The sequence below is a fragment of the Coregonus clupeaformis genome, chromosome 26, assembly GCF_020615455.1.
Source record: "Coregonus clupeaformis isolate EN_2021a chromosome 26, ASM2061545v1, whole genome shotgun sequence".
Classification (NCBI taxonomy): Eukaryota; Metazoa; Chordata; class Actinopteri; order Salmoniformes; family Salmonidae; genus Coregonus; species Coregonus clupeaformis.
In genome coordinates, this window is record NC_059217.1 from 41,877,203 (window position 1) to 41,904,481 (window position 27,279).

The following is a 27,279-nucleotide window of genomic DNA, read 5'->3' on the forward strand; positions in this document are numbered from 1 at the left end:
CATACCTTGTCCATAGACTGTTTACAGTGTTTGTGGAAAACTCTATCCCAAATATCTATGCAGAGACTATTTAAGGTAGGGTAAGGAAACCAATATGTATTTGAACATTTGGGTGAACTATCCCTACATGTCCATGTGAAAAACAGAGGGGTCATTTCACTGATTGGCTGAGAAACCAAACCATAACAGAATATGTCATTGTCCAGCTTCTCATTGCAATTCGTTCCACAGCAGTTTTGCAGATGCCATTATACGCTAAGCCATAAAACAACCAATAACATACATATTCAGTACACAAAACGTATATGAATATGTTTAATTATTTCACAAGTGGCGTCTGTGGCATAGGAAAAACAAGCATTCTAAAGATTGGCGGAGCAGAAATTCCAAATACCCCCTTCTCCCATAGTCGTATCCGTTAATGCTACCAAGCCTCTCTGGAGACACAGGGCTTAATTGCATACTAATTTGCATAATTGTGCATATTAATGTGGTTTCCTTATGAATATTCATATTTCTCCTTTGATTTCTGCATAATTAAACAAATGTGTGCGTGAGAGAGAGAGAGTGTGAGGGGAGAGAGGGAGGGAGAGGGGGTCTGGGCGAGATGAGCGGCTGACGAGTGAAAATGACTGATGAGGCTAACAGAGCGGTGCAAGCACCTACACACGCTATGACAGCCATGATCTATGGACCTGATGCCACTGGCATGGAGAAGCAGGGGAGCAGGACCTCCAAAGATCAGCCTTACTCACTCACTGTCAGTGGGCTGAAAGGCCACACTGCTAACACAGCTACAAATAGTCACAACAGCACACAGGACTGATGGACACAACTAAATATGTAAGACAGGCTTTACATGGACACCACTTCATCTAAACAGCCTTGCTGGCAGAGTTAGTTCACTCAATACTGAGACACGATCAAATCCACATAAGAGGAACACCAGGTCTATAAAACAAGCCGTCTCTATTATCCAGAGTCTACAATGGCTTTGGTCCAGCAGCCACTCAATAATAGTATTTGGTACCCACCTAGACCTACGCCACTTAAAAAAGGTCCTCCATTTGGCGAGTGGGTACTGTCTGAGATAGCATCGCCATACCGAGGACAACTCTGACAACATTGTTCCACACTTTGTGGAGTAATTAACTCAAAAGGCAATTAAACCAGGTGGGGAGCTGCTGAGGTGACAATGACACAGCCAGCCATGTTAAGAAGTGAGAGCCAAACACTGAGGAGCCTACTGCCACAATGGAGGAGGGGATGACAGGGGTAAAGGACTGAAGGAAAGGAGGAGAGGGGGACAGGAAGAGGGGAGGAGAAACAGACGAGAGAGGTGGAGGAGAGGAGAGAGGGATGTGTAAACGACTGAAGAAACAGAGGGAGTAAAAAGCACGGGGAGGAGAGAAGGACGGGGTGAACGACTGGAGGAACAGAGGGAGTAAAAGGCACGGGGAGGAGAGAAGGACGGGGTGAACGACTGGAGGAACAGAGGGAGTAAAAGGCACGGGGAGGAGAGAAGGACGGGGTGAACGACTGGAGGAACAGAGGGAGTAAAAGGCACGGGGAGGAGAGAAGGACGGGGTGAACGACTGGAGGAACAGAGGGAGTAAAAGGCACGGGGAGGAGAGAAGGACAGGGTGAACGACTGGAGGAACAGAGGGAGTAAAAGGCACGGGGAGGAGAGAAGGACGGGGTGAACGACTGGAGGAACAGAGGGAGTAAAAGGCACGGGAGGAGAGAAGGGCGGGGTGAACGACTGGAGGAACAGAGGGAGTAAAAGGCACGGGAGGAGAGAAGGGACGGGGTGAAACGACTGGAGGAACAGAGGGAGTAAAAGGCACGGGGAGGAGAGAAGGACAGGGTGAACGACTGGAGGAACAGAGGGAGTAAAAGGCACGGGGAGGAGAGAAGGACGGGGTGAACGACTGGAGGAACAGAGGGAGTAAAAGGCACGGGGAGGAGAGAAGGACGGGGTGAACGACTGGAGGAACAGAGGGAGTAAAAGGCACGGGGAGGAGAGAAGGACAGGGGTGTGGGACAAGAGAGGACAGACGTCATTGTTCCAAGTTCATTCTTCATTCTTTTGAAGAATATATTCACTTCATTGTTTATGTGTAATGCTGTTATAAGTGTGATGATGAGTGGGGGAAAAAAGTATTTAGTCAGCCACCAATTGTGCAAGTTCTCCCACTTAAAAAGATGAGAGAGGCCTGTAATTTTCATCATAGGTACACGTCAACTATGACAGACAAAATGAGAAAGAAAATTCCAGAAAATCACATAGTAGGATTTTTAATGAATGTATTTGCAAATGATGGTGGAAAATAAGTATTTGGTCAATAACAAAAGTTTCTCAATACTTTGTTATATACCCTTTGTTGGCAATGACACAGGTCAAACGGTTTCTGTAAGTCTTCACAAGGTTTTCACACACTGTTGCTGGTATTTTGGCCCATTCCTCCATGCAGATCTCCTCTAGAGCAGTGATGTTTTGGGGCTGTCGCTGGGCAACACAGACTTTCAACTCCCTCCAAAGATTTTCTATGGGGTTGAGATCTGGAGACTGGCTAGGCCACTCCAGGACCTTGAAATGCTTCTTACTGAAGCCACTCCTTCGTTGCCCGGGCGGTGTGTTTGGGATCATTGTCATGCTGAAAGACCCAGCCACGTTTCATCTTCAATGTCCTTGCTGATGGAAGGAGGTTTTCACTCAAAATCTCACGATACATGGCCCCATTCATTCTTTCCTTTACATGGATCAGTCGTCCTGGTCCCTTTGCAGAAAAACAGCCCCAAAGCATGATGTTTCCACCCCCATGCTTCACAGTAGGTATGGTGTTCTTTGGATGCAACTCAGCATTCTTTGTCCTCCAAACACGACGAGTTGAGTTTTTACCAAAAAGTTCTATTTTGGTTTCATCTGACCATATGACATTCTCCCAATCCTCTTCTGGATCATCCAAATGCACTCTAGCAAACTTCAGACGGGCCTGGACATGTACTGGCTTAAGCAGGGGGACACGTCTGGCACTGCAGGATTTGAGTCCCTGGCGGCGTAGTGTGTTACTGATGGTAGGCTTTGTTACTTTGGTCCCAGCTCTCTGCAGGTCATTCACTTGGTCCCCCTGTGTGGTTCTGGGATTTTTGCTCACCGTTCTTGTGATCATTTTGACCCCACGGGGTGAGATCTAGCGTGGAGCCCCAGATCGAGGGAGATTATCAGTGGTCTTGTATGTCTTCCATTTCCTAATAATTGCTCCCACAGTTGATTTCTTCAAACCAAGCTGCTTACCTATTGCAGATTCAGTCTTCCCAGCCTGGTGCAGGTCTACAATTTTGTTTCTGGTGTCCTTTGACAGCTCTTTGGTCTTGGCCATAGTGGAGTTTGGAGTGTGACTGTTTGAGGTTGTGGACAGGTGTCTTTTATACTGATAACAAGTTCAAACAGGTGCCATTAATACAGGTAACGAGTGAAGGACAGAGGAGCCTCTTAAAGAAGAAGTTACAGGTCTGTGAAAGCCAGAAATCCTGCTTGTTTGTTATTGACCAAATACTTATTTTCCACCATAATTTGCAAATAAATTCATTAACAATCCTACAATGTGATTTTCTGGATTTTTTTCCTCAATTTGTCTGTCATAGTTGACGTGTACCTATGATGAAAATTACAGGCCTCTCTCATCTTTTTAAGTGGGAGAACTTGCACAATTGGTGGCTGACTAAATACTTTTTTCCCCCACTGTATTAACTTCATTGTTTATGTGTAATGCTGTTATAAGTGTGATTGCATTCTCTTCTCACACTTTCTACCTGTTGAAACATTGCGCCTCAACTTTATAACCTGATTCAGTAATGAGAGTCTAGTGAAGGCCATGAGGGCAATACTAACACTGTACAGGAGCAGCCAGCCGCTGAAGAAATAATCAGATTTTGAGGCACAAAACCTTCTCACAGGGCGAAATGTAACATGCCTCTAAAAGGCAGCCTGGATTGTTTCTTGCGTACGTCTTAAAACCACAAGATATAGGCCTAGTAGATCAGCCATTTTCTAGTGCCAGCATTATAGGGCATATTGGATAGAAGTTGGCTGTTCAGATCATAAGGTGACAAGCATCCTATGACAATAATCTGAAAAAATATTTGTGTGGGAGTGTGTGTACGAGCATTTGTCTGTGCGTGTGAAAGAGGGTTGTTTGTTGTGGTTGGGGGGGAAATGTGGCCTGTCTTGGGTGGGTGTGTGGGTGGCTGGGTGACGGGGCCAGCAGCTGCAGAGGTGAGTGAGGGGACGCCTGGTAGAGCCCTGCGGGTGTGACTGCTCCCACAGCCCCAGCTCCCCTCGCAATTAGCACCCCTCTGAGTACTTTTGTGTTGGTGAATAGCTCCGGCTCTGCCTTTCCCGCGCTGGGTCATCTACTAGCAGTGGTACACTGAAGCCGTGATGTCACGGGATACAGTTGGGCCAGCCAAACAGGAAGTTGACCCAAGTTACCAGGAGAACAATAAAGAACAAACAGGCTGCTCTTTGTTATGGCCATGTGATCCTATCATAATGGATGACAGAAGTAAAAATATCATGTTAAAAACACTATTATTGCACACAAGAGACTCCCTGCAACTTATGAGACTTGTTAAGCAAATGTTCACTCCTGAACTTATTTAGGCTTGCCATAACAAAGGAGTTGAATACTTATTTAGGCTTGCCATAACAAAGGAGTTGAATACTTATTGACTCAAGACACTTCAGGTTTTCATTTTTAATTAATTTGTAAAAATGTCAAAAAACATTCCACTTTGACGTTATGAGGTAATGTGCCTCTACACATCCTTACAAATCAAATCAAGTTGTCATTTCAGGAAAAAGTGGAAGAGGTGGGGAAATATCATGGGAAAATGTTCATATGTATCACAAACATTGCCTACTTTAATAGAAGTCCACCCCCCTCAGGAGAAAAACTGATGTAAAACTGCTAAAGTATGTAAGTTTAGCCCTGTATTGAGGCTACAGCCCTTTGATTGTACAGTGCCTTCAGAAAGTATTCACACCCCTTGACTGTTTCACGTGGTTGTGTTACAGCCTGAATTTAAAATTGGCTTACACACAATACCCCATAATCTCAAAGTGGAATAATGTTTTTAGATTTTTTAAACAAATTCATTAACAATGAAAAGCTGAAATGTCTTGAGTCAATAAGTATTCAACCCCATTGTTATGATAATTCTAAATAAGTTCAGGAGTAAAAATGTGCTTAAGTCTCAAGGACTCACTCGTTTGCAATAGTGTTTAACATGATTTTTTTTATGACTACCTCATCTCTGTAAACCACGCATACACATACAGTGAGGGAAAAAATTATTTGATCCCCTGCAGATTTTGTACGTTTGCCCACTGACAAAGAAATGATCAGTCTATAATTTTAAATGGTAGGTTTATTTGAACAGTGAGAGACAGAATAACAAAACAAAAAATCCAGAAAAACGCATATCAAAAATGTTATAAATTGATTTGCATTTTAATGAGGGAAAAAAGTATTTGACCCCTCTGCAAAACATGACTTAGGAATTGGTGGCAAAACCCTTGGACCTTAATATGCTTCTTCTTGAGCCACTCCTTTGTTGCCTTGGCCATGTTTGTCATGCTGGAATATCCATCCACAACCCATTTTCAATGCCCTGGCTGAGGGAAGGAGGTTCTCACCCAAGATTTGACGGTACATGGCCCCGTCCATCGTCTCTTTGATGTGGTGAAGTTGCCCTGTCCCCTTAGCAGAAAAACACCAAGCATAATGTTTCCACCTCCATGTTTGACGGTGGGGATGGTGTTCTTGGGGTCATAGGCAGCATTCCTCCTCCTCCAAACACGGCGAGTTGAGTTGATGCCAAAGAGCTCAATTTTGGTCTCATCTGACCACAACACTTTCAGCCAGTTCTCCTCTGAATCATTCAGATGTTCATTGGCAAACTTCAGACTGGCATGTATATGTGCTTTCTTGAGCAGGGGGACCTTGCGGGCGCTGCAGGATTTCAGTCCTTCACGGTGTACTGTGTTACCAATTGTTTTATTGGTGACTATGGTCCCAGCTGCCTTGAGATCATTGACAAGATCCTCCCGTGTAGTTCTGGGCTGATTCCTCTCCGTTCTCATGATCATTGCAACTCCACGAGGTGAGATCTTGCATGGAGCCCAAGGCCGAGGGAGATTGACAGTTCTTTTGTGTTTCTTCCATTTGTGAATAATCGCACCAACTGTTGTCACCTTCTCACCAAGCTGCTTGGCGATGGTCTTGTAGCCCATTCCAGCCTTGTGTAGGTCTACAATCTTGTCCCTGACATCCTTGGAGAGCTCATTGGTCTTGGCCATGGTGGAGAGTTTGGAATCTGATTGATTGATTGCTTCTGTGGACAGATGTATTTTATACAGGTAACAAGCTGAGATTAGGAGCATTCCCTTTAAGAGTGTGCTCCTAATCTCAGCTCGTTACCTGTATAAAAGACAACTGGGAGCCAGAAATCTTTCTGATTGAGAGGGGGTCAAATACTTATTTCCCTCATTAAAATGCAAATCAATTTATAAAATGTTTAACATGCGTTCTTCTGGATTTTGTTGTTGTTATTGTGTCACTGTTCAAATAAACCTACCATTAAAATTATAGACTGATCATTTCTTTGTCAGTGGGCAAACGTACAAAATCAGCAGGGGATCAAATACTTTTTTCCCCTCACTGTACAATATGTAAGGTCCCTCAGTCAAGCAGTGAATTTCAAACACAGATTCAACTACAAAGATCAGTGAGGTTTTCAAATGCCTCGCAAAGAAGGGCACCTATTGGTATATTGGTTTTTAAAAAAGCTGACATTGAATATCTCTTTGAGCATGGTGAAGTTATTAATTACACTTTGAATGGTGTATCAATACATCCAGTCACTACAAAGATACAGGCGTCCTTTCTAACTCAGTTGCCGGAGAGGAAGGAAACCGCTCAGGGATTTCACTATGAGGCCAATTGTGACATTCACACAGTTACAGAGTTTAATGGCTGTGATAGGAGAAAACTGAGGATGGATCAACAACATTGTAGTTACTACACAATACTAACCTAATTGACAGAAGGAAAAGGAGCCTGTACAGAATACAAATATTCCAAAACATGCATCCTGTTTGCAACAAGGCACTAAAGTAATACTGCAAAAAATGAAATGAACGTTATGTCCTGAATACAAAGCGTTATGTGTTGTGTTGGATTTGCCCAAAACATTACTGAGTACCACTCTCAATATTTTCAAGCATAGTGCTGGCTGCATCAAGTTATGGGTATGCTTGTAATTGTTAAGGACTGGGGAGTCGCTAAGCACCGGCAAAACCTGTTTCAGTCTGCTTTCCACCAGACACTGGGAGATGAATTCACCTTTCAGCAGGACAATAACCTAAAACACAAGGCAAAATCTACACAGGAGTTGCTTACCAAGAAGACAGTGAATGTTCCTGAGTGTCCGAGTTACAGTTTTGACTTAAATCTACTTGAAAATCTATGGCAAGACCTGAAAATGATGTCTAGCAATGATCAACAAACAATGACAGACCTTGAAGAATTTTGAAAAGAATAAATTGGCAAATGTTGCACAATCCAGGTGTGGAAAGCTCTTAGAGATTTACCCAGAAAGACTCACAGTCGTAATCGCTGCCAAAGGAGCTTCTACAAAGTATTGACTCAGGGGTGGCAATACATATGTAAATTAGATATTTCTGTATTTTATTTTCAATACATTTGCTAAAATTTCTAAAAACATGTTTCACTTTGTCATTATGGTGTATTGTGTGTAACTGGGTGAGAGAAAAGTATTCAATTTTGAATTCAGGCTGTAACAACAAATATGGAATAAGTCAAGGAGTATGAATACTTTCTGAAGGCACTGTATATCAGATTTTATAACAAGGAGATTGATGGAGGGAAAAATTGATATTAACATCTCAATATTATTTTGGAAGTTATTACAGCGATACTTTGACGCAAAGTATCAATTTGTAAAAATTTACTTTTATTGGACTAGGTAGCGTTAACTAGCGCTAGACGGCTGTAACTGCGACAAAACTGGCGTTTTTCATCCTATAACTTGGTCTCCATCTTTTTAAATATTGAGCCAACATGTTTTTAGCACTTTTATTTCATGACTGATAAAAACAAAATTTTCTCATGCTCTCTCGTCTCTCTGTAGCAGACGTGAGCAATATGTTTGGAATATCACATCGCAATACTTTGTAGCTTACAGACAAGCCTGAATTGTAGTTCACGGATGCCCTTATTTCGCACAACGGATTGATAGGCTTGGATCATACTCGCAAATATATTCTCTAGAGGTTGGCATCTGTGGAGGTTTGCACTGTGGCACTCAAGTGCTATTACGAGATACCTGGAGTTCTCTGAAAGTTAAATGTGACAGCTTGAAGTATCACATTTGAATGGTGTCAATGACCAAGGGGCACACTTAGGACTGGAGCAGGAATTAACTCCTCACTGCTAAGTAATTGCCTGCTGTAATAGAAACAAACACAGAGTCCTGTCACTGATCCCCATTCAGAGGGCTCCTACTCCGGCCAGCGCTCCATGCTGGGCCAGTTAAGTGCCCCAGAGCTGGGGGTGAGGGGCAATGTCTCAGGCTCAAGCCATTTCCTGTGAACCAGTGGGGGGAAAAGTCCTGTGCTGAGTTGGGGGAGGAGTGTTTTACACTTTGGGGTGGGGGAGTCGTTTCAAGTCCGTAAGCCCTTTTCCGTCTTTGTTCCTCTGTGGCAGAGTTTTCACTCTGGGGGCCGCGCAGTGTGACTCCATTTCACACTGCAGGTTGGCAGGGTGACAGAGGAGGGAAGGAACATGACTTACTAATAACATTCAGCAAAAGCTACTAGCACACACAAGGGTTTCAGGTGTTCCGAGGTGGGAAAACACAAGCCAGTTTGTATGTTGGTGCTAGAAAAAGATGCATTGAAAGTAAAAAATATAGATCTAATTTGCTAAATTGAGATATTGTTGTAAATGAAAAGGGTTACCAAGATAGTTTTGTTCATCACCCCACCAACAAACATGTTGGGCCTCATTCAACAACCAAAAATGAAGACATTCTGCTGAATTCCAGAAAGCTTTTCTTAAGAAGTGTCATCCAACAACACAGCGTTCAAAGGCACCAACAGTGTCCTGAAGCTTTAGCACAGATGAATCATCTAGGTTAGATAAAAAGAGGGGGTCAAAAGGGAGAAATGTGAACACATGGAGGGACAGAGCAGGCTCTCGCATGTTTCCAGAGAAGAACTTGGATCAAAGTAACTAGATCTGGCCAACTTACTAACAGCACTAAAAGTTGATGAAATACTGTCCGCACATAGAGGATGTAAGAGGTCAATCCAAAATATATAGAGCATCTTTAATTCTATAACCAAGTGCATGGGTGAAGAAAGGCATAGTACAATGACCCATGGGCGGCGCACAATTGGTCCAGCGTCGTCCAAGGTAGGGGAGGGTTTGGCTGGCAGGGATGTGGGTTCGTTTCCCACGGGGGGCCAGTATAAAAATTATAAAAAATAAAAAAAACATGTATGCATTCACTAACTGTAAGTCGCTCTGGATAAGAGTGTCTGCTAAATGACTAAAATGTCAAATGTAAATGTACAATAGAACCAAAGCACTACTAACCACTACGCTAGTACTTCCAACTTACTACCAAAAGATTTTTGCAATTTTGCCGCTACATAACAACCATTCTCCATTACTTACTGACCTTATCAAAAAAGTAAAGCTTGATTCAATACAGTTTAAGTATGGTCCTGCAGGATATTCAAGGCTCAGCATTTGACAGTTTTACAGTATTATGCATTCAGAATAGAATCTTACCTGATCCTCCAAACTGACTGCTAGCAAGTGTCGTCGGTCTGTTCTTCCCATTAGCCACAGGTGGTGCAAACATCTAGAAGAGAGAAGAGGTGGGAAATAAATTCATAAATACACCTTCATTGAACATACAGTAAAACTAGATAATCTGTGATATGAAATGTGGGCTGGACACGGATGTTAGGAGTGATCTATCCTAATCCCTGGTTACAGGTGCTTGTTTAACATGCCATCTCATGAGCCACTGTGTGCTTCTGCCTCTTTGGCATCTGGGCCAGCAACAGCCATACTGCTGCATTTTCAGCCAATCCTGGCACAGAACAACACACACACACACACACACACACACACACACACGCCTTTGTCTCTAGTGGGTTTAGATTCCATACATAGCTACTACTTATAGGACCATGGACGTGTTTATGATTTGAGTGGTGGCTACACATATGATGTGCATAGCAAACCAAGGTCTTGATTGAGGGCATGATAGTTGATGCTCCACACACTAGTGGCCCCTTAACTGACAGAGGGAATAAAACCAATGGAATTTCCCAATGTTACACATCATAAGGCTTCAATAATGCAGAGGAAATCAAATACCTGGTCAGATCTCATTAGTAAGCTGTGGTTAGTGGAGGGATATCATTAATGTGGGACATCAAGTCTGATGACAAGCGTTTACTCAATTAGAATTCCTGGTCTTGAATCCATGGATGTCTCCCGTATAAGATAATTTTCCATAACAATCAATTTACTCAGGCTATTCAATTTATTCAGAGAGAAACACTGACGTGAATGTCAACTCAATAATAGAACAGTAGTCACTTTAATGTTTACATTCTGCTTTACTCATTTCATATGTATATACTGTATTCTATTCTACTGTATTTTAGTCAATGCCACTCCGACATTGCTCGTCCTAATATTTATATATTTCTTAATTCCATTATTTTGCTTTTAGATGTGTGTATTGTTGTGAATTGTTAGATACTACTGCACTGTTGGAGCTAGGAACACAAGCATTTCACTACACCCACAATGACATCTGCTAAATATGTGTATGTGACCAATAAAATTTGATTTGATTTGAAAAGCCAAAGACAGAAATCATATGGTAAAAATGAATCAAAAACTGGCCGATGCCAGCAAGTAGATAAAAAAATCATACCCCAAATCCTATTAATCTGACCATTTATAAAGACCTGCTATTCAAGAGACATAAATGCAGGGCTATCCCATTCCACACAGCATGTATTGAGTTGAATATGATGTGAGGTTTTTCATCTGTGTATACTTTGAGAGTGCCAGAACCACTCAAGAGTATGGAGCATCCCTTTAAATGTCCTGGAAGTTATTATCAGCAATCAAACTATTGCAAGGTTGTGCACAAAATAAGATAAACCAAACTCGGAGCAAAAAATAAATATAACTGCAAACATAGGAATCAAATGCATTTTGTCTAAATAAATCTTCAGCATTCAGGTCAGCCCAAACCATAAATCAACCTTAGTGCTGATGATGTTTTCTCATGTTCAAAGACTTGTTTAAAACCCAATGAATAAACACCTTGGACCTGTGGTGTATTCAGGTGACCTTGCTTTGATGTGGGATGGGGTAAAACAGAATTTCTCTCTCCAATCAAACGACTTCTGGGGGGAAATTAAGCTACTTCTGCCATGCAGAAGTTAAAGGATAAAAAAAAAAGCATGGGGGGAGCAATGTGGAAAAAGTATAACTTGTTAATGAATCGGGAACAAGGAGAACTGTTTAACGGTTTTGCTGTCATTAAATTGGAAATGTAACAGGCCCATCCCTCCCAATTCAGCTTCTCTCGCTTCCGCCCTACCGCCCATCCGGCCCAGCCCAGCAGCCCTTTTGACCTGACCCCAGACCCCTAGACCACTCTCTCTTACCGCACTGAAATCCAGGAGGTCGTTGAGTTCCTTGTCTTGTGTTCCCACTGCAGCCATTCTCTGCTGCGGCTGCTCGTTCATGCCCCTCAGTCTCTAACAACCCTACGAGAGAGATTCGCAAATAGGATAGACTGACTTTTAATGGAACCAGACTAGAGAGAGTACAAACACATAGAATGTGACTAAAAAAAAAATTCACGCTAGATATTACTGAAGAATTCACGAGTTCTATCACTTGAGAAAATGAATGAACACACAAATGGTAACATACTGCTTTTTCGGAATTGTCATTCACTCTTACCTACCACTCCCTATGGACACGGATGCGTAAAGAGTTGGCGAAAGTCGAGTACCCAGACTAATAGTTAAAGATCCTTCCCCTTTTATTAGATGATTTCCCAGAAGCCCTACAATCTTAACACTGCCTCCTGATCGCCTCTGACTTTTTCATGGTAATAATTGTCATCAGACGTGGGTGAGAAGCCAAGGCTATTTTGGAATATGGGACACTGTTGTTCAAACAATAGACCGGAAAAATGGCCAACACTATTTTATTGTAACAGAGTTAAAAGTTTGGCCAGTGCATTCATTAATTGGTAATAAGTGCATATGAACAAGTACAACCTAAAGAACAACCAGAGAATGTCGTCAACTCCTTTGGGCACGACCAAATAAGCTACTAACAGTGAGGCATCACTACACAGGCTGCAAATGTGAAACATATAGGCCTGCTTAGTTTATGTATCCCTTCTCCAACCTTTAGCAAGACTAATCACTTCTCTGAGACCATGTCTTCCTTTCTGATGCTTCCACAACAAATCACATGCACGTCAATCATCCAATTCTATATGAAAGTAAAGTATATTAGGTTTACAATTAGACATAATTGGGACTATTGTTTGCACAGGGTAATAGGGGTGAAAGGCAGAGCTAATGGATGTATGCAAACATGTCATTACCAAATTACCATATGTCAGCGCAGAGGAACCTTGTCAAATGAAAAAAAAAAAAAGCATGAATACTGGATTTACCCTGTGTTTTTCATTCCAATGTGCCCCTGAGGCACAAAGGGTAGAGCTTGGATGCTCAACAGCAGCAGTACCTGCCTCACAAAAAAACTGCCAGTGCAACGGGAAAGAAGCACTAGGGCGCCAACAGGTGGTGTACTTTTACAACCTTCTTTGTAATCCATTACTAGAGCAATTTGTTGTAATCAACCATTTGGGGGTTTAAACCAGAAAATAAACGCAACTTCTCAGGTGTAAATGTAAAAGACCAGATTTGTAACAATACATCAATTGCAAAATGAAAGCTATTCTTACTTTCTTCATATTTGTCACACACATAGGGCCTAATTCCTCAGAGCCAAGACCACACTGTGGGATCAAGGAATTTAGGTGTTTATAGTTTCAGCAAATGACGCTTTAGCATCTTCAACCTTGAATATATTATTTGAAGGCTGAGAATAGCTGTGTAAAAAAACATTCAAAAGGATATCCAATTTTACCATAAAAATGTCTATATACCATGCAAAGGATCCATCGGGAATAGGTGTTTGTATTGTGAAGGCAGGTTAGGCCTACATGATCTAACCTTGAATAAAACAAATATAATGCCCTAATATAACACTAGGCCCAAGTGTAAATAAGCCTAATGTTGTCTTGCCAGACTTTCGATAAGGTGGTAGGCCAAGGATACACAAACCTTGCCAAACATAAACCACAAAAACATTTACTGTTCCAAATTGTTGTGGGTATGTCTCGATAGTTAAAAAGGAAGCTGTCACTTTGTGGATACACACATTTTGTTATGCAGAATTGCATATTTTGCTACTGACAGTATGAACAATATTCGGATGCAACAGATTAAGTATACGGTTGCCTTGTACACATGCGAGACAGACAAGGAAAGACGTCCTCCAAGTGCAAAACTAGGCCTATAGAATGTATTCCTAAAGGGAACCAAACATTTTTTTACATGGTTTTTTCTTCTTCAATATATATATATATATATATATACACACTTTGATAAAACGGACTTTATAGTCCTCAAATGTTTGAGATCTAACAGCAATATAAAACACATTGGGATAACGTACTTCGCAAAATCTTCGAGCATATTCAAGCCAAATCAACAACTAGTGTAAGTAGAATATGAGCTTTGGATAATTGTTTTTTCCCCGAACATAAATTGTTTATGTTTGAGTTGAAAGAAATCAAATTCAACTGTTGCTTCTCAGCAACATAATAAAATGTCAACGTAGCCAACTAAAATGTAACATCGACGGAAAACGAAGCAAATGTATCAACAAGAAATCTGCTCAGTCCAACGATATTTCGTAACAATTAATTCCCCCCCACCCATCGTTTCTGGTAGCTTCCCTGACTGAAACAATGTAAATATTTATTCCTGATTATAAACTCATTCTACTCCGTCAGCTACCCGTTTCCAATGATAATAGGCCACATCTAGGACCTATATAGCTATACTGAAAAGGGACGCTTTTCAGCCGGAGGATATTATCAGGTTCCAAATGCTCTATATCGTGGAATTTAGAGTGTAATATCCAGCTACACAAAGTTTAAAATAATTAATTACCTTTATGAAAAGAAAAGGCTTCTGAAAGATACTGAAAAATGTGGCCTCTGAATAACTGTGAAAGACCTTGAAATAATGCAACAAATAGGTTGCTTCTTTTGAAATATGACAACTTACAACTCAAGGTTACAGTTTGCATTTGAGTTAGTTCAGAAAGGAGATGGTGGGAGGTGGGAGCATAAGGAATTTCCTGCCAAATGTGCAATAAAATAAATGAATGTCTAGCCTGTGAACAGCCGCTTAACCACTTTCATTAAGGGGTGGTTGTTTTGTGTATTAGTGGTTATAGAAAGGTTCGTTACTTGCTTTACATTTGTTATGAACATTTAAAATGGCAGGGTGAACAAATGAAAGCACAAGTTTATAATGCCCCTCAACATTATTTAGGCTATAGCCAATTAGTTTTGTCGTCATTCCCACTGATCAAATAGGCTCCTTTATTGGAAAATTGAGACTGGCAAACACATCAAAATGTGTCATTCACAATAACCTTACAACATATTTATGGTGAACAAAGGACTAATTTCCCTCACTACACGGTTGGTGCGGAGACCATCACACACTTGATGGCTGAACTCGCCACCTTACTAGAAACCAGACAAAAACTTACACCCCCCTGCTCCAACCACACATTCCCAAAACTTTTGATAATTGTAGAAGTCATACGTCCTACAATTGGCCTACATTGTACCTAATGAATTAGTGCAATTTTCCCGACTATATGCGAGTGTGAAACAGAAACATTTTTACCTTTAATCTTCAAATGTCTGGCATCCAACAGTAAAAAGAAAGGCTGAGTCTCGCAGGGGGAAAAAACATAAAACTTCAAGAGAATTTCAACCTCAGCGCGTGAAACGCATTGGATCGCTGTAGATGTCTTCCTTATTCCTCCTGAACCTTGCTCTGTTACACTACCCACGTCATTAGTACAATGTAACCAGTCTGCATCCAAACAATATCTAGTTATTAATCTCACGTCTTCCTTTTTGTTGTTACAATTAAGATGATTTCATTCTTCTAGCAGACATCTTCACCACCTCCGTCCACATTGTCAGAAGCAACAACATATCCCTACGCATGAAATGAGGGCCCCAAAGCCAGTGGTGTCCAATTTCAAAGCCTATTGAAAGACAACCTATTTGCTCATAGGAAAATAAAAACTATAAGATATAACGACTAAATTGATGTAACAGCCGCATATGTTAGTTCGTTGGTCAACAGTTCATGATGTTCTCTTCAAAATAAAAGAGATATAAAGGACTACGCCTTTCAGCGGAAGGTTATAGTAGGAAAGTTCACTGTGATTACACAGCAGCTTCCCGAGATGGATTGATAAATCCGTAAGAGCATAGCCAATAGAAAAGCAGGTATGAGTGACAAACAGACACAGAAGCCAATAGCCGATCGGAAATATATATTGGAACCTCCCTCATCTTGACGCTTGGTTTTGCTGTGTGCTAATGAAGGCTATGAGGGGGGCTACAGTGTAGCCTCTGACATCATTTTAATGCTGTGGTTAACGTTTTTTTCTCGCTCTACATTTTGCAAGCGTAGCCCTAGCCTACTCTAAGCAGAAGGGTGAAATAGTCAAATAAATAACATTCATTGCCTATGTCAACCACACACTATACTAGTTGTATTGGTTTAAATGCTATGTGCACCGTAGTATCAACAGAGTGGGTATCACCAAATTGTTATGTCAGACTACATGATCTAGCCTTTATCAGAGTAATAGGCTGTTTCTACATTCTTCTTCTACTTTTTTCTTTTTTAAAGTCAGATAGACAGCACAGCACATGTATAACAGTATTACAATGTTAGTCTTTAAAAATATATATTTGTACAATTTTCTGACCTAATTAATTATTTTCTACTCAATTCTTCCCTTAAAACTGCTCATGCCATTGATAAGCCTATCTATCCCGTTTTGACTAAATGTTTGCCAAGCAATGAATAATAATACAAAATATAATAGATAATAGATAACTATGTTATTATTGGGCCTGAGTTTTTCTTGACCTGGTGATATGACCAGGGAAAACTCCATAAACCATAAATAAAGTTGATTGATTGTGTGATATTTTCACCGTGGACATAACATTTATTGACAAAAGCTGAACCTTAACCATAAAACTAAACTTCCTTGGTCTTCTCCACTGAGAGAGGAGGGAAATAAAAGAGTATGGGATCACAGAGTACAGGATCTTAACAGAGCATGAATGTGGGGGGAGGGGAGGAGGTCTGGCTGCAGAGAGAGTCGAGAGCGAGAGCGAGAGCGAGAGAGAGTCATCCTACAAGAAACATGGTATAGAGGAGATGGACCCAATGGTGGTCCCATCGACCAAACTACCAGGTGTGAAACAGGGAAGAGACTCAGGGGGTATGCTAATTTGGTATAGAGCAGACCTAACTCACTGTATTAAATTAATCCAAATAGGAACATTTTACATTTGGCTAGAAATTCAAAAGGAAATGATCTCAACAGAGGAAAATGTCCTCCTATGTGATACCTATATCCCCCACTAGAATCCCCATACTTTAATGAAGACAGCTTCTCCATCCTGGAGGGGGAAATCAATCATTTCCAGACCCAGGGACATTTAGGTCTGTGGCGACCTAAATGCCAGAACTGGACAAGAACCTGACACCCTCAGCACACAGGGGGACAAACACCTACCTGGAGGTGACAGCATTCCCTCCTCCATTTGCCCCCCTAGGCACAACTACAACAACATAACCAACAAAAACGGGTCACAACTCCTGCAGCTCTGTCGCACGCTGGGTATGTACATAGTCAATGGTAGGCTTCGAGGGGACTCCTATGGTAGGTACACCTATAGCTCATCTCTTGGCAGTAGTACTGTAGACTACTTTAACACTGACCTCAACCCAGAGTCTCTCAGAGCGTTCACAGTCAGCCCACTGACACCCCTATCAGACCACAGCAAAATCACAGTCTACTTGAAATGAGCAATACTCAATCATGAGGCATCAAAGACAAAGGAACTGAATAATATTAAGAAATGCTATAGGTAGAAGGAAAGTAGTTTCGAAACCTACCAAAAAACAATTAGGCAACAACAAATTCAATCCCTTTTAGACATCTTCCTGGACAAAACGTTCCACTGTAATAGTGAAGGAGTAAACTTGGCAGTAGAAAACCTAAACAGTATATTTGACCTCTCAGCTTCCCTATCAAATCTAAAAAATCTCTAACAGAAAACCGAAGAAATGTAACAACAATGACAAATCGTTTGATGAAGAATGCAAAAACCTAATAAAGAAATTGAGAAACCTATCCAGCCAAAAACATAGAGACCCAGAAAACCTGAGCCTACGCCTTCACTATGGTGAATCACTAAAACAATACAGAAATACACTACGGAAAAAGAAGGAACAGCATGTCAGAAATCAGCTCAATGTAATTGAAGAATCCATAGACTCTAACCACTTCTGGGAAAATTGGAAAACACTAAACAAACAACAACACGAAGAGCTATCTATCCAAAACAAAGATGTATGGGTAAACCACTTCTCCAATCTTTTTGGCCCTATAACAAAGAACAAACAGCAAACAAATATGCATGATCAAATGCAAATCTTAGAATCAACTATTAAAGACAAAATACTAACCCTCCAACCCAAAAAGGCCTGTGGTGATGGTATCCTCAATGAAATTATAAAACATACAGACCACAAATTCCAATTGGCTTAAACTCTTTAACATCATCCTTAGCTCTGGCATCTTCCCCAATATTTGGAACCAAGGACTGATCACCCCAATCCACAAAAGTGGAGACAATTTTGACCCCAATAACTACTGTGGGATATGCGGCAACAGCAACCTTGGGAAAATCCTCTGCATTATCATTAACAGCAGACTAGTTCATTTCCTCAGTGAAAACAATGTACTGAGCAAATGTCAAATTGGCTTTTTACCAAATTACCGTACGACAGACCACATATTCACCCTGCACACCCTAATTGACAAACAAACAAACCAAAACAAAGGCAAAGTCTTCTCATGCTTTGTTGATTTCAAAAAAGCTTTTGACTCAATTTGGCATGAGGGTCTGCTATACAAATTGATGGAAAGTGGTGTTGGGGGAAAAACATACGACATTATAAAATCCATGTACACAAACAACAAGTGTGCGGTTAAAATTGGCAAAAAACACACACATTTCTTTCCACAGGGCCGTGGGGTGAGACAGGGATGCAGTTTAAGCCCCAACCTCTTCAACCTACACAACCGTTCAAAAGTTTGGGGTCACTTAGAAATGTCCTTGTTTTCCATGAAAACATACATGAAATGAGTTTGAATAGGAATTATAGCAAAATGCATAGGAAATGTAGTCATTGACAAGGTTAGAAATAATGATTTTTAATAGAAATAATAATTGTGTCCTTCAAACTTTGCTTTCGTCAAAGAATCCTCCATTTGCAGCAATTACAGCCTTGCAGACCTTTAGATTTCACCCCATGCTTCCGGAAGCACTTCCCACAAGTTGGATTGGCTTGATGGGCACTTCTTACATACCATACGGTCAAGCTGCTCCCACAACAGCTCAATAGGGTTGAGATCCGGTGACTGTGCTGGCCACTCCATTATAGACAGAATACCAGCTGACTGCTTCTTCCCTAAATAGTTATTACATAGTTTGGAGCTGTGCTTTGGGTCATTGTCCTGTTGTAGGAGGAAATTGGCTCCAATCAAGCGCTGTCTCAGGGTATGGCATGGCGTTGCAAAATGGAGTGATAGCCTTCCTTCTTCAAGATCCCTTTTACCCTGTACAAATCTCCCACTTTACCACCACCAAAGCACCCCCAGACCATCACATTGCCTCCACCATGCTTGACAGATGGCATCAAGCACTCCTTCAGCAACTCTTCATTTGGTCTGCGTCTCACAAATGTTCTTCTTTGTGATCCGAACACCTCAAACTTTGATTCGTCTGTCCATAACACATTTTTTTTCCAATCTTCCTCTGTCCAGTGTCTGTGTTCTTTTGCCCATCTCAATCTTTTATTTTTATTGGCCAGTCTGAGATATGGCTTTTTCTTTGCAACTCTGCCTAGAAGGTCAGCATCCCGGAGTCGCCTCTTCACTTTTGACGTTGAGACTGGTGTTTTGCGGGTACTATTTAATGAAGCTGCCAGTTGAGGACCTGTGAGGCGTCTGTTTCTCAAACTAGACACTCTAATGTATTTGTCCTCTTGCTCAGTTGTGCACCGGGGCCGCCCACTCCTCTTTCTATTCTGGTTAGAGCCAGTTTGCGCTGTTCTGTGAAGGGAGTAATACACAGCGTTGTACGAGATCTTCAGTTTCTTGGCAATTTCTCGCATGGAATAGACTGACGAGTTTCAGAAGAAAGTTATTTGTTTCTGGCCATTTTGAGCCTGTAATCGAACCCACAATTGCTGATGCTCCAGATACTCAACTAGTCTCAAGAAGGCCAGTTTTATTGCTTCTTTAATCAGCACAACAGTTTTCAGCTATGCTAACATAAATGCAAAAGGATTTTCTAATGATCAATTAGCCTTTTAAAATGATAAACTTGGATTAGCAAACACAACGTGCCATTGGAACACAGGACTGATGGTTGCTGATAATGGGCCTCTGTACGCCTATGTAGATATTCCATTAAAAATCAGCCGTTTCCAGCTACAATAGCGAGCTACAATAGCCATTTACAACATTAACAATGTCTACACTGTATTTCTGATCAATTTGATGTTATTTTAATGGACAAAAAAATTGCTTTTCTTTCGAAAACAAGGACATTTCTAAGTGACCCCAAACTCTTGAACGGTAGTGTATATATATATATATACAGTATGTGGACACCTGCTCATCGAATCTCATTCCAAAATCACAAACAACAGGTGTGCGGTTAAAATTGGCAAAAAACAGACACATTTCTTTCAACATGGCCGTGGAGTGAGACAGGTATGCAGCTTCAGCCCCACCCTCTTCAACATATATATCAACGAATTGGCAAGGGCACTAGAACAGTCTGCAGCACCCGGCCTCACCCTACTAGAATCTGAAGTCAAATGTCTACTGTTTGCTGATGATCTGGTGCTTCTGTCACCAACCAAGGAGGGCCTACAGCAGCACCTAGATCTTCTGCACAGATTCAGTCAGATCTGGGCCCTGACAGTAAATCTCAGTAAGACAAAAATAATGATGTTCCAAAAAAGGTCCAGTTGCCAGGACCAAAATATACAAATTCCATCTAGACACCATTGCTCTAGAGTACACAAAAAACTATACATTCCTCGGCCTAAACATCAACGCCACAGGTAACTTCCACAAAGCTGTGAACGATCTGAGAGACAAGGCAAGAAGGGCCTTCTATGCATCAAAAGGAACATAAAATTCGACATACCAATTAGGATCTGGCTAAAAATACTTGAATCAGTTATAGAACCCATTGCCCTTCATGGTTGTGAGGTCTGGGGTCTGCTCACCAACCAAGAATTCACAAAATTGGACAAACACCAAATTGAGACTCTGCATGCAGAATTCTACAAAAATATCCTCTGTGTACAACGAAAAACACAAAATAATGCATGCAGAGCAGAATTAGGCTGATACCCGCTAATTATCATAATCCAGAAAAGAGCCATTCAATTCTATAACCACTGAAAAATAAGCGATTCCCAAACCTTCCATAACAAAGCCATCACCTACAGAGAGATGAACTTGGAGAATAGTCCCCTAAGCAAGCTGGTCCTGGGGCTCTGTTCACAAACATAAACAGACCCCACAGAGCCCCAGGACCCAACCAAATCATGAGAAAACAAAAAGAGAATTAAACACATTGGAAAGAATTAACAAAAAAACAGAGCAAACTAGAATGCTATTTGGCCCTAAACAGAGAGTACACAGTGGCAGAATACCTGACCACTGTGACTGACCCAAACTTAAGGAAAGCTTTGACTATGTACAGACTCAGTGAGCATAGCCTTGCTATTGAGAAAGGCCGCCGTAGGCAAACCTGGCTCTCAAGAGAAGACAGGCTATGTGCAAACTTCCCACAAAATGAGGTGGAAACTGAGCTACACTTCCTAACCTCCTGCCAAATGTATGACCATATTAGAGACACATATTTCCCTCAGATTACACAGATCCACAAATAATTCTTTCAATTTCAATTTTGATAAACTCCCTTATGTATTGGGTGAAATACCACAGTGTGCCATCACAGCAGCAAGATTTGTGACTTGTTGCCACAGAAAAGGGCAACCAGTGAAGCACAAACACCATTGTAAATACAACCCATATTTATGTTTATTTTCCCATTTGTACTTTAACTATTTGCATATAGTTACAACACTGTATATATACACAATATGACATTTGAAATGTCTTTATTCTTTTGGAACTTCTGAGTGTAATGTTTACTGTTAATATTTATTGTTTATTTCACTTTTGTTTACTATCTACTTCACTTCCTTTGGCAATGTTAACATACGTTTCCCATGCCAATAAAGCCCTTAAATTGAAATTGAATTGAGACAGAGCAGGCGAGAGAGAGAGCATGTGTTGAGAGAGGGAGAGACATATATTGAAGTCTACATTTTGTTGATTAAGATGTTAAGAAAAATAAAAGATAAATGACTTAATAGCTAGGTACAGTGGGGAAAAAAGTATTTAGTTAGCCACCAATTGTGCAAGTTCTCCCACTTAAAAAGATGAGAGAGGCCTGTAATTTTCATCATAGGTACACGTCAACTATGACAGACAAAATGAGGAAAAAAAATCCAGAAAATCACATTGTAGGATTTTTAATGAATGTATTTGCAAATTATGGTGGAAAATAAGTATTTGGTCAATAACAAAAGTTTCTCAATACTTTGTTATATACCCTTTGTTGGCAATGACACAGGTCAAACATTTTCTGTAAGTCTTCACAAGGTTTTCACACACTGTTGCTGGTATTTTGGCCCATTCCTCCATGCAGATCTCCTCTAGAGCAGTGATGTTTTGGGGCTGTCGCTGGGCAACACGGACTTTCAACTCCCTCCAAAGATTTTCTATGGGGTTGAGATCTGGAGACTGGCTAGGCCACTCCAGGACCTTGAAATGCTTCTTACGAAGCCACTCCTTCGTTGCCCGGGCGGTGTGTTTGGGATCATTGTCATGCTGAAAGACCCAGCCATGTTTCATCTTCAATGCCCTTGCTGATGGAAGGAGGTTTTCACTCAAAATCTCACGATACATGGCCCCCTTCATTCTTTCCTTTACACGGATCAGTCGTCCTGGTCCCTTTGCAGAAAAACAGCCCCAAAGCATGATGTTTCCACCCCCATGCTCCACAGTAGGTACGGTGTTCTTTGGATGCAACTCAGCATTCTTTGTCCTCCAAACACGACGAGTTGAGTTTTTACCAAAAAGTTCTATTTTGGTTTCATCTGACCATATGACATTCTCCCAATCCTCTTCTGGATCATCCAAATGCACTCTAGCAAACTTCAGACAGGCCTGGACATGTACTGGCTTAAGCAGGGGGACACGTCTGGTACTGCAGGATTTGAGTCCCTGGCGGCGTAGTGTGTTACTGATGGTAGGCTTTGTTACTTTGGTCCCAGCTCTCTGCAGGTCATTCACTTGGTCCCCCCGTGTGGTTCTGGGATTTTTGCTCACCGTTCTTGTGATCATTTTGACCCCACGGGGTGAGATCTTGCGTGGAGCCCCAGAGATTATCAGTGTCTTCCATTTCCTAATAATTGCTCCCACAGTTGATTTCTTCAAACCAAGCTGCTTACCTATTGCAGATTCAGTCTTCCCAGCCTGGTGCAGGTCTACAATTTTGTTTCTGGTGTCCTTTGACAGCTCTTTGGTCTTGGCCATAGTGGAGTTTGGAGTGTGACTGTTTGAGGTTGTGGACAGGTGTCTTTTATACTGATAACAAGTTCAAACAGGTGCCATTAATACAGGTAACGAGTGAAGGACAGAGGAGCCTCTTAAAGAAGAAGTTACAGGTCTGTGAAAGCCAGAAATCCTGCTTGTTTGTTATTGACCAAATACTTATTTTCCACCATAATTTGCAAATAAATTCATTAAAAATCCTACAATGTTTTTTTTCCTCATTTTGTCTGTCATAGTTGACGTGTACCTATGATGAAAATTACAGGCCTCTCTCATCTTTTTAAGTGGGAGAACTTGCACAATTGGTGGCTGACTAAATACTTTTTTCCCCCACTGTAGTTAGATTATATCTTTCTATAAATTACACAAAATATACACAGCCTTGGAATGTGTCAATGACTTTAAATCAACCTCACTTCCCCTAAGAAAACAAAACAAAAAATGTATTACACTGAAGGGCAAGATATATGTAAACTGTAAGCGCATCGCACACTATTGGAAATATATGTTATAGTCAGCTTATATGTTTCTTATAGCATGTCTTATAGACAGCTGGTCATATGTTATTCTAATGGCTGCTTTATAACTAATGTCAGAGGCTCCGCCTTAAACCTTGTCATACAGGGCTCTCCAACCCTGCTCCTGGAAAGCTACCATTCTGTATGTTTTTGCTCCAACCCTAATCTAGCATACCTGATTCTAATAATTAGCTGGTTGATAAATTGAATCAGCTCAGTTAAAACTGGGGTTGGACCGAAAACATGGACCCGGGACCACCCATACATAAAAATTTATGCACACATGACTGTAAGTCGCTTTGGATAGAAGCTGCTAAATGGCATATTATTATTATTATTATTATGAGGGTAGATCTCTAGGAACAGGGTTGGAGAGCCCTGCGTGTAGAAACTACAAACCCTTTAGATCAACCATGAGGCAAGGATGAGATAAGGAATGCTATGACCAACATCAAGTTCAGACTGGCTAATGGGTAGATAGACATGTGATGATGATGATGATGATGACGACCATTTGTGTTTGTGGTCCAAGTTGTGGCCAAAGTTTACAGTTGGAAAGCAAAGATTTTGTATGGCAATTATTAAAAGCATCAACCAAATATCTAACTGTCCATTCACTTAGGATAGCCAGGAGAGAGAGAGGGATGGGCTGCCAATAGGATTTATAGGTAAATAATCATGGTGTCCCCTGGGTAGGAGAGCCACGGCAGCACAGTGCATTAATTAGTCCCAGGGACCATCTGTGGAATGTAATGGGGTTATTCCCTACAAATGCACATATGGGCCATAAATACCTTTACTAACACACTGAACACATTGACGGAAGGCAGGGAGAAGAAAACAGAAACTTATCCCTGCTGTCAAAGAAGGACATCTGATTCACTTATCTGACAGCCACTTGAAAAATCCTGAATTAAGGTATCTATTCATCAAAAATAAAATGTGAACAGATGGAAACATCTGTTTGAAAATGAATTGCCGGAAAAAATATATTTTTCCAGTATTGGCCCCTGGGTAAGAATAGTGCTGTTGTCAGTGTTAGCAATGAGGCTTGTAAGCCCTCCAAGTAGTTTGTATTAACAGCTGGGCCTGACATGGAGAGCATGGACAAGGGCAGCCAGACTGAAGAAGGGGGGTGGAATAAATAAAAAACAGTCTGAAAACCTTTAACTAAAGGATCAAAGACGTCAATTCATAGAATATTGGAGTGGATAGTGAACTCCAAGAAATAAAGGTGGAGTGGAAGGGGCATTGTATAGAATTGGAAACATAAAATGGAGTATCGATTTGAGTTAAGTGTACCTGTAAATGTTGTATCAATAATGTGTGTGCCAGGGAAATAGTATGATTTAAAATCACATAATTTAACCATCAGTCATATTGCAATGGTTGTTTATGATTAACAGGTCGCAGAATGGTAGCCTGGCAGCTGCAGATCATGATGATCATATATCATTGTTACAGGAAGAACAAATGGATACCAAAATACTGTATATATAATATACAATCTTCAAATGCATTAACAGTACAATAGACAAGATAGAATGTATTTCGAGTGGGAGACTGCCATATTTGCCCTCATAACTTCCTTCAAGCTATTCCCTGCCTCCTCTCTGTAATTAACCACAGATGCACATTGGTGCTAATCGGTCATATATTTGGGCACATGTATAAAATATTAAAAATGTGTACGAATCTTTGAATATAGACCAATTAATGTAAGTAATAATTGTGTACTAAGTGTACAAATTATGCGATCTTAGATGAATTTATCACATTAATTATGTATAGTAAAGAAACAAATAAATAAACAAAGGGGGATTCTCCACTCCTGGGAGAACACGGAAGAAAGCATTGTGGGCCAATGTTCTCTTTGTTCCATTTTACACTGAACAAATGGCAGCATTTACCTTTCCTCTTTATGTTTTGTGGTCTGGTGCTACCTGTCTCAACAGTCTCTTACATCTTTTTCAAATCCAGTCCTCTTCCCCAGCATCCTCTCTGTTCAGTCTATAGAAAGCCACTCATGCAAACCACATCACCAGGTTATATCACACAGCAGTGAGACAGGCTGCTCACTACACTGAGCCCCTAACAGGCAATGACTGCATAATGGTAGAGGCTTTGGATTGGGTGTGGGGGAAGGGCAGAGGTGCATGGGGTTCTGATCACACAAGAAACTAGGCCAAGACCGACAACCCTTCAAACCCTAGCCCCTCCCATCACTGCAACTTGTTACAGGATCAAGACAATCCCTTGAGAGAATGTCATTAACCAGACATTAAAAAAGCATTTGGTCCACAACACGTGTGTTTAGAGAATAGACCTTATGTATTTGGGGAATGATTCATATTTCCGTACCCCTTGAAAGCATTGCTCCAATGAAAGGGGCTGAAGGTAGCAGGGGATAGATTGATAGCGTTGGCTGGGTGCCTGTGTTCTGAGTCTATCTGTTGTGCTCTCCGTGCTCATGGTAAATTGACCCCCACAGAACAGAAACTATCCAAGATCAGACGCCCACCTGTGTAATATCAGCAAGGTGCACAGAGAAGAGTGTTTAACAAGCTACAAGGTCAGCTAGCTATGAGGAAACACAAGTTTAAGACTGTATGTGATGTGAAGACACCTCAAATTCAAATAGTTAGTAGATAACCTCATGGTACACAAAGAACCCTCATGGTACAGAAAGAATAATTTAAATGTGAACACAAATGTGTTCTATATTATATTTCCAATAAAATATACTGTATTTGATCGAAACTGTAATTCCCGCAGAGCGTTTTGGATTGACCTTAAAATTAATCTTATGAACATCCCAGAGCTAAAATGAACACAATGCTGTATGTCACAGACAAAAACAAATCAACTGTGTATTTACAAAGCCCAACAAACACCATTGCCCTCCCCATTGTCCCATTTTAACATGAGGTGGTTTCCTGACCACTACCTTTCTCTTGTGATTTTTGACACCCCTCCTACCATCTTGAAATCCCATTATTGCGCAGTAATTCCATGGGTAGGCCCTGTTCTGCCACCCACGCTTCAGGTACAGTGAACAGAACACTATTCCTATTTTTTTTAAACAGGCAGGCACATTAGAACCCCAACTACGGAACAGACTTGTGGTCCCATGAGCAAGAAGGAGAGCAAAAATGTGGCAGTGCAACAACAGAGGGAGAAACAGAAATATAACTGGGTTGGGAGAGACAGAGACAGAGACAGAGACAGAGAGAGAGAGAGAGAGAGAGAGAGAGAGAGAGAGAGAGAGAGAGAGAGAGAGAGAGAGAGAGAGAGAGAGAGAGAGAGAGAGAGAGAGAGAGAGAGAGAGAGAGAGAGAGAGAGAGAGAGAGAGAGAGAGAGAGAGAGAGGGGTCCCTGGCAATATCAACACTTCCCAATCTTTGGTCGCTTGACATTTTGTAAATATAATGTAATAGTCACATACTGAGTAGGAGGTGTGGGAGGGCAAAGTCATATGATTACAATCAGATC

General features: G+C 41.1%; 1 protein-coding gene across 5 annotated transcripts in view; it reads right to left on the reverse strand.

Annotated features, from left to right (window-relative positions):
• The window catches only part of LOC121540362 (transcription factor E2-alpha), a 35,583-nt gene extending 19,949 nt beyond the window's left edge, over positions 1–15,634 (reverse strand). For 2 of the 5 annotated variants that reach the window (XM_041849181.2, XM_041849182.2), the window contains exons 1-3: positions 15,143–15,633; positions 11,795–11,896; positions 9,885–9,957 (exon numbers count right to left, since the gene is read on the reverse strand). In XM_041849181.2, the coding sequence (XP_041705115.1) occupies positions 9,885–9,957; positions 11,795–11,875 (154 nt within the window). In that variant the 5' untranslated portion in view covers positions 11,876–11,896; positions 15,143–15,633. Of the gene's footprint in view, positions 1–9,884; positions 9,958–11,794; positions 11,897–15,142 lie in introns of all 5 variants that reach the window. The other 3 variants (XM_041849180.2, XM_041849183.2, XM_041849184.2) reach the window with 3 other exon arrangements.
• Positions 15,635–27,279: the final 11,645 nt, after the last annotated feature.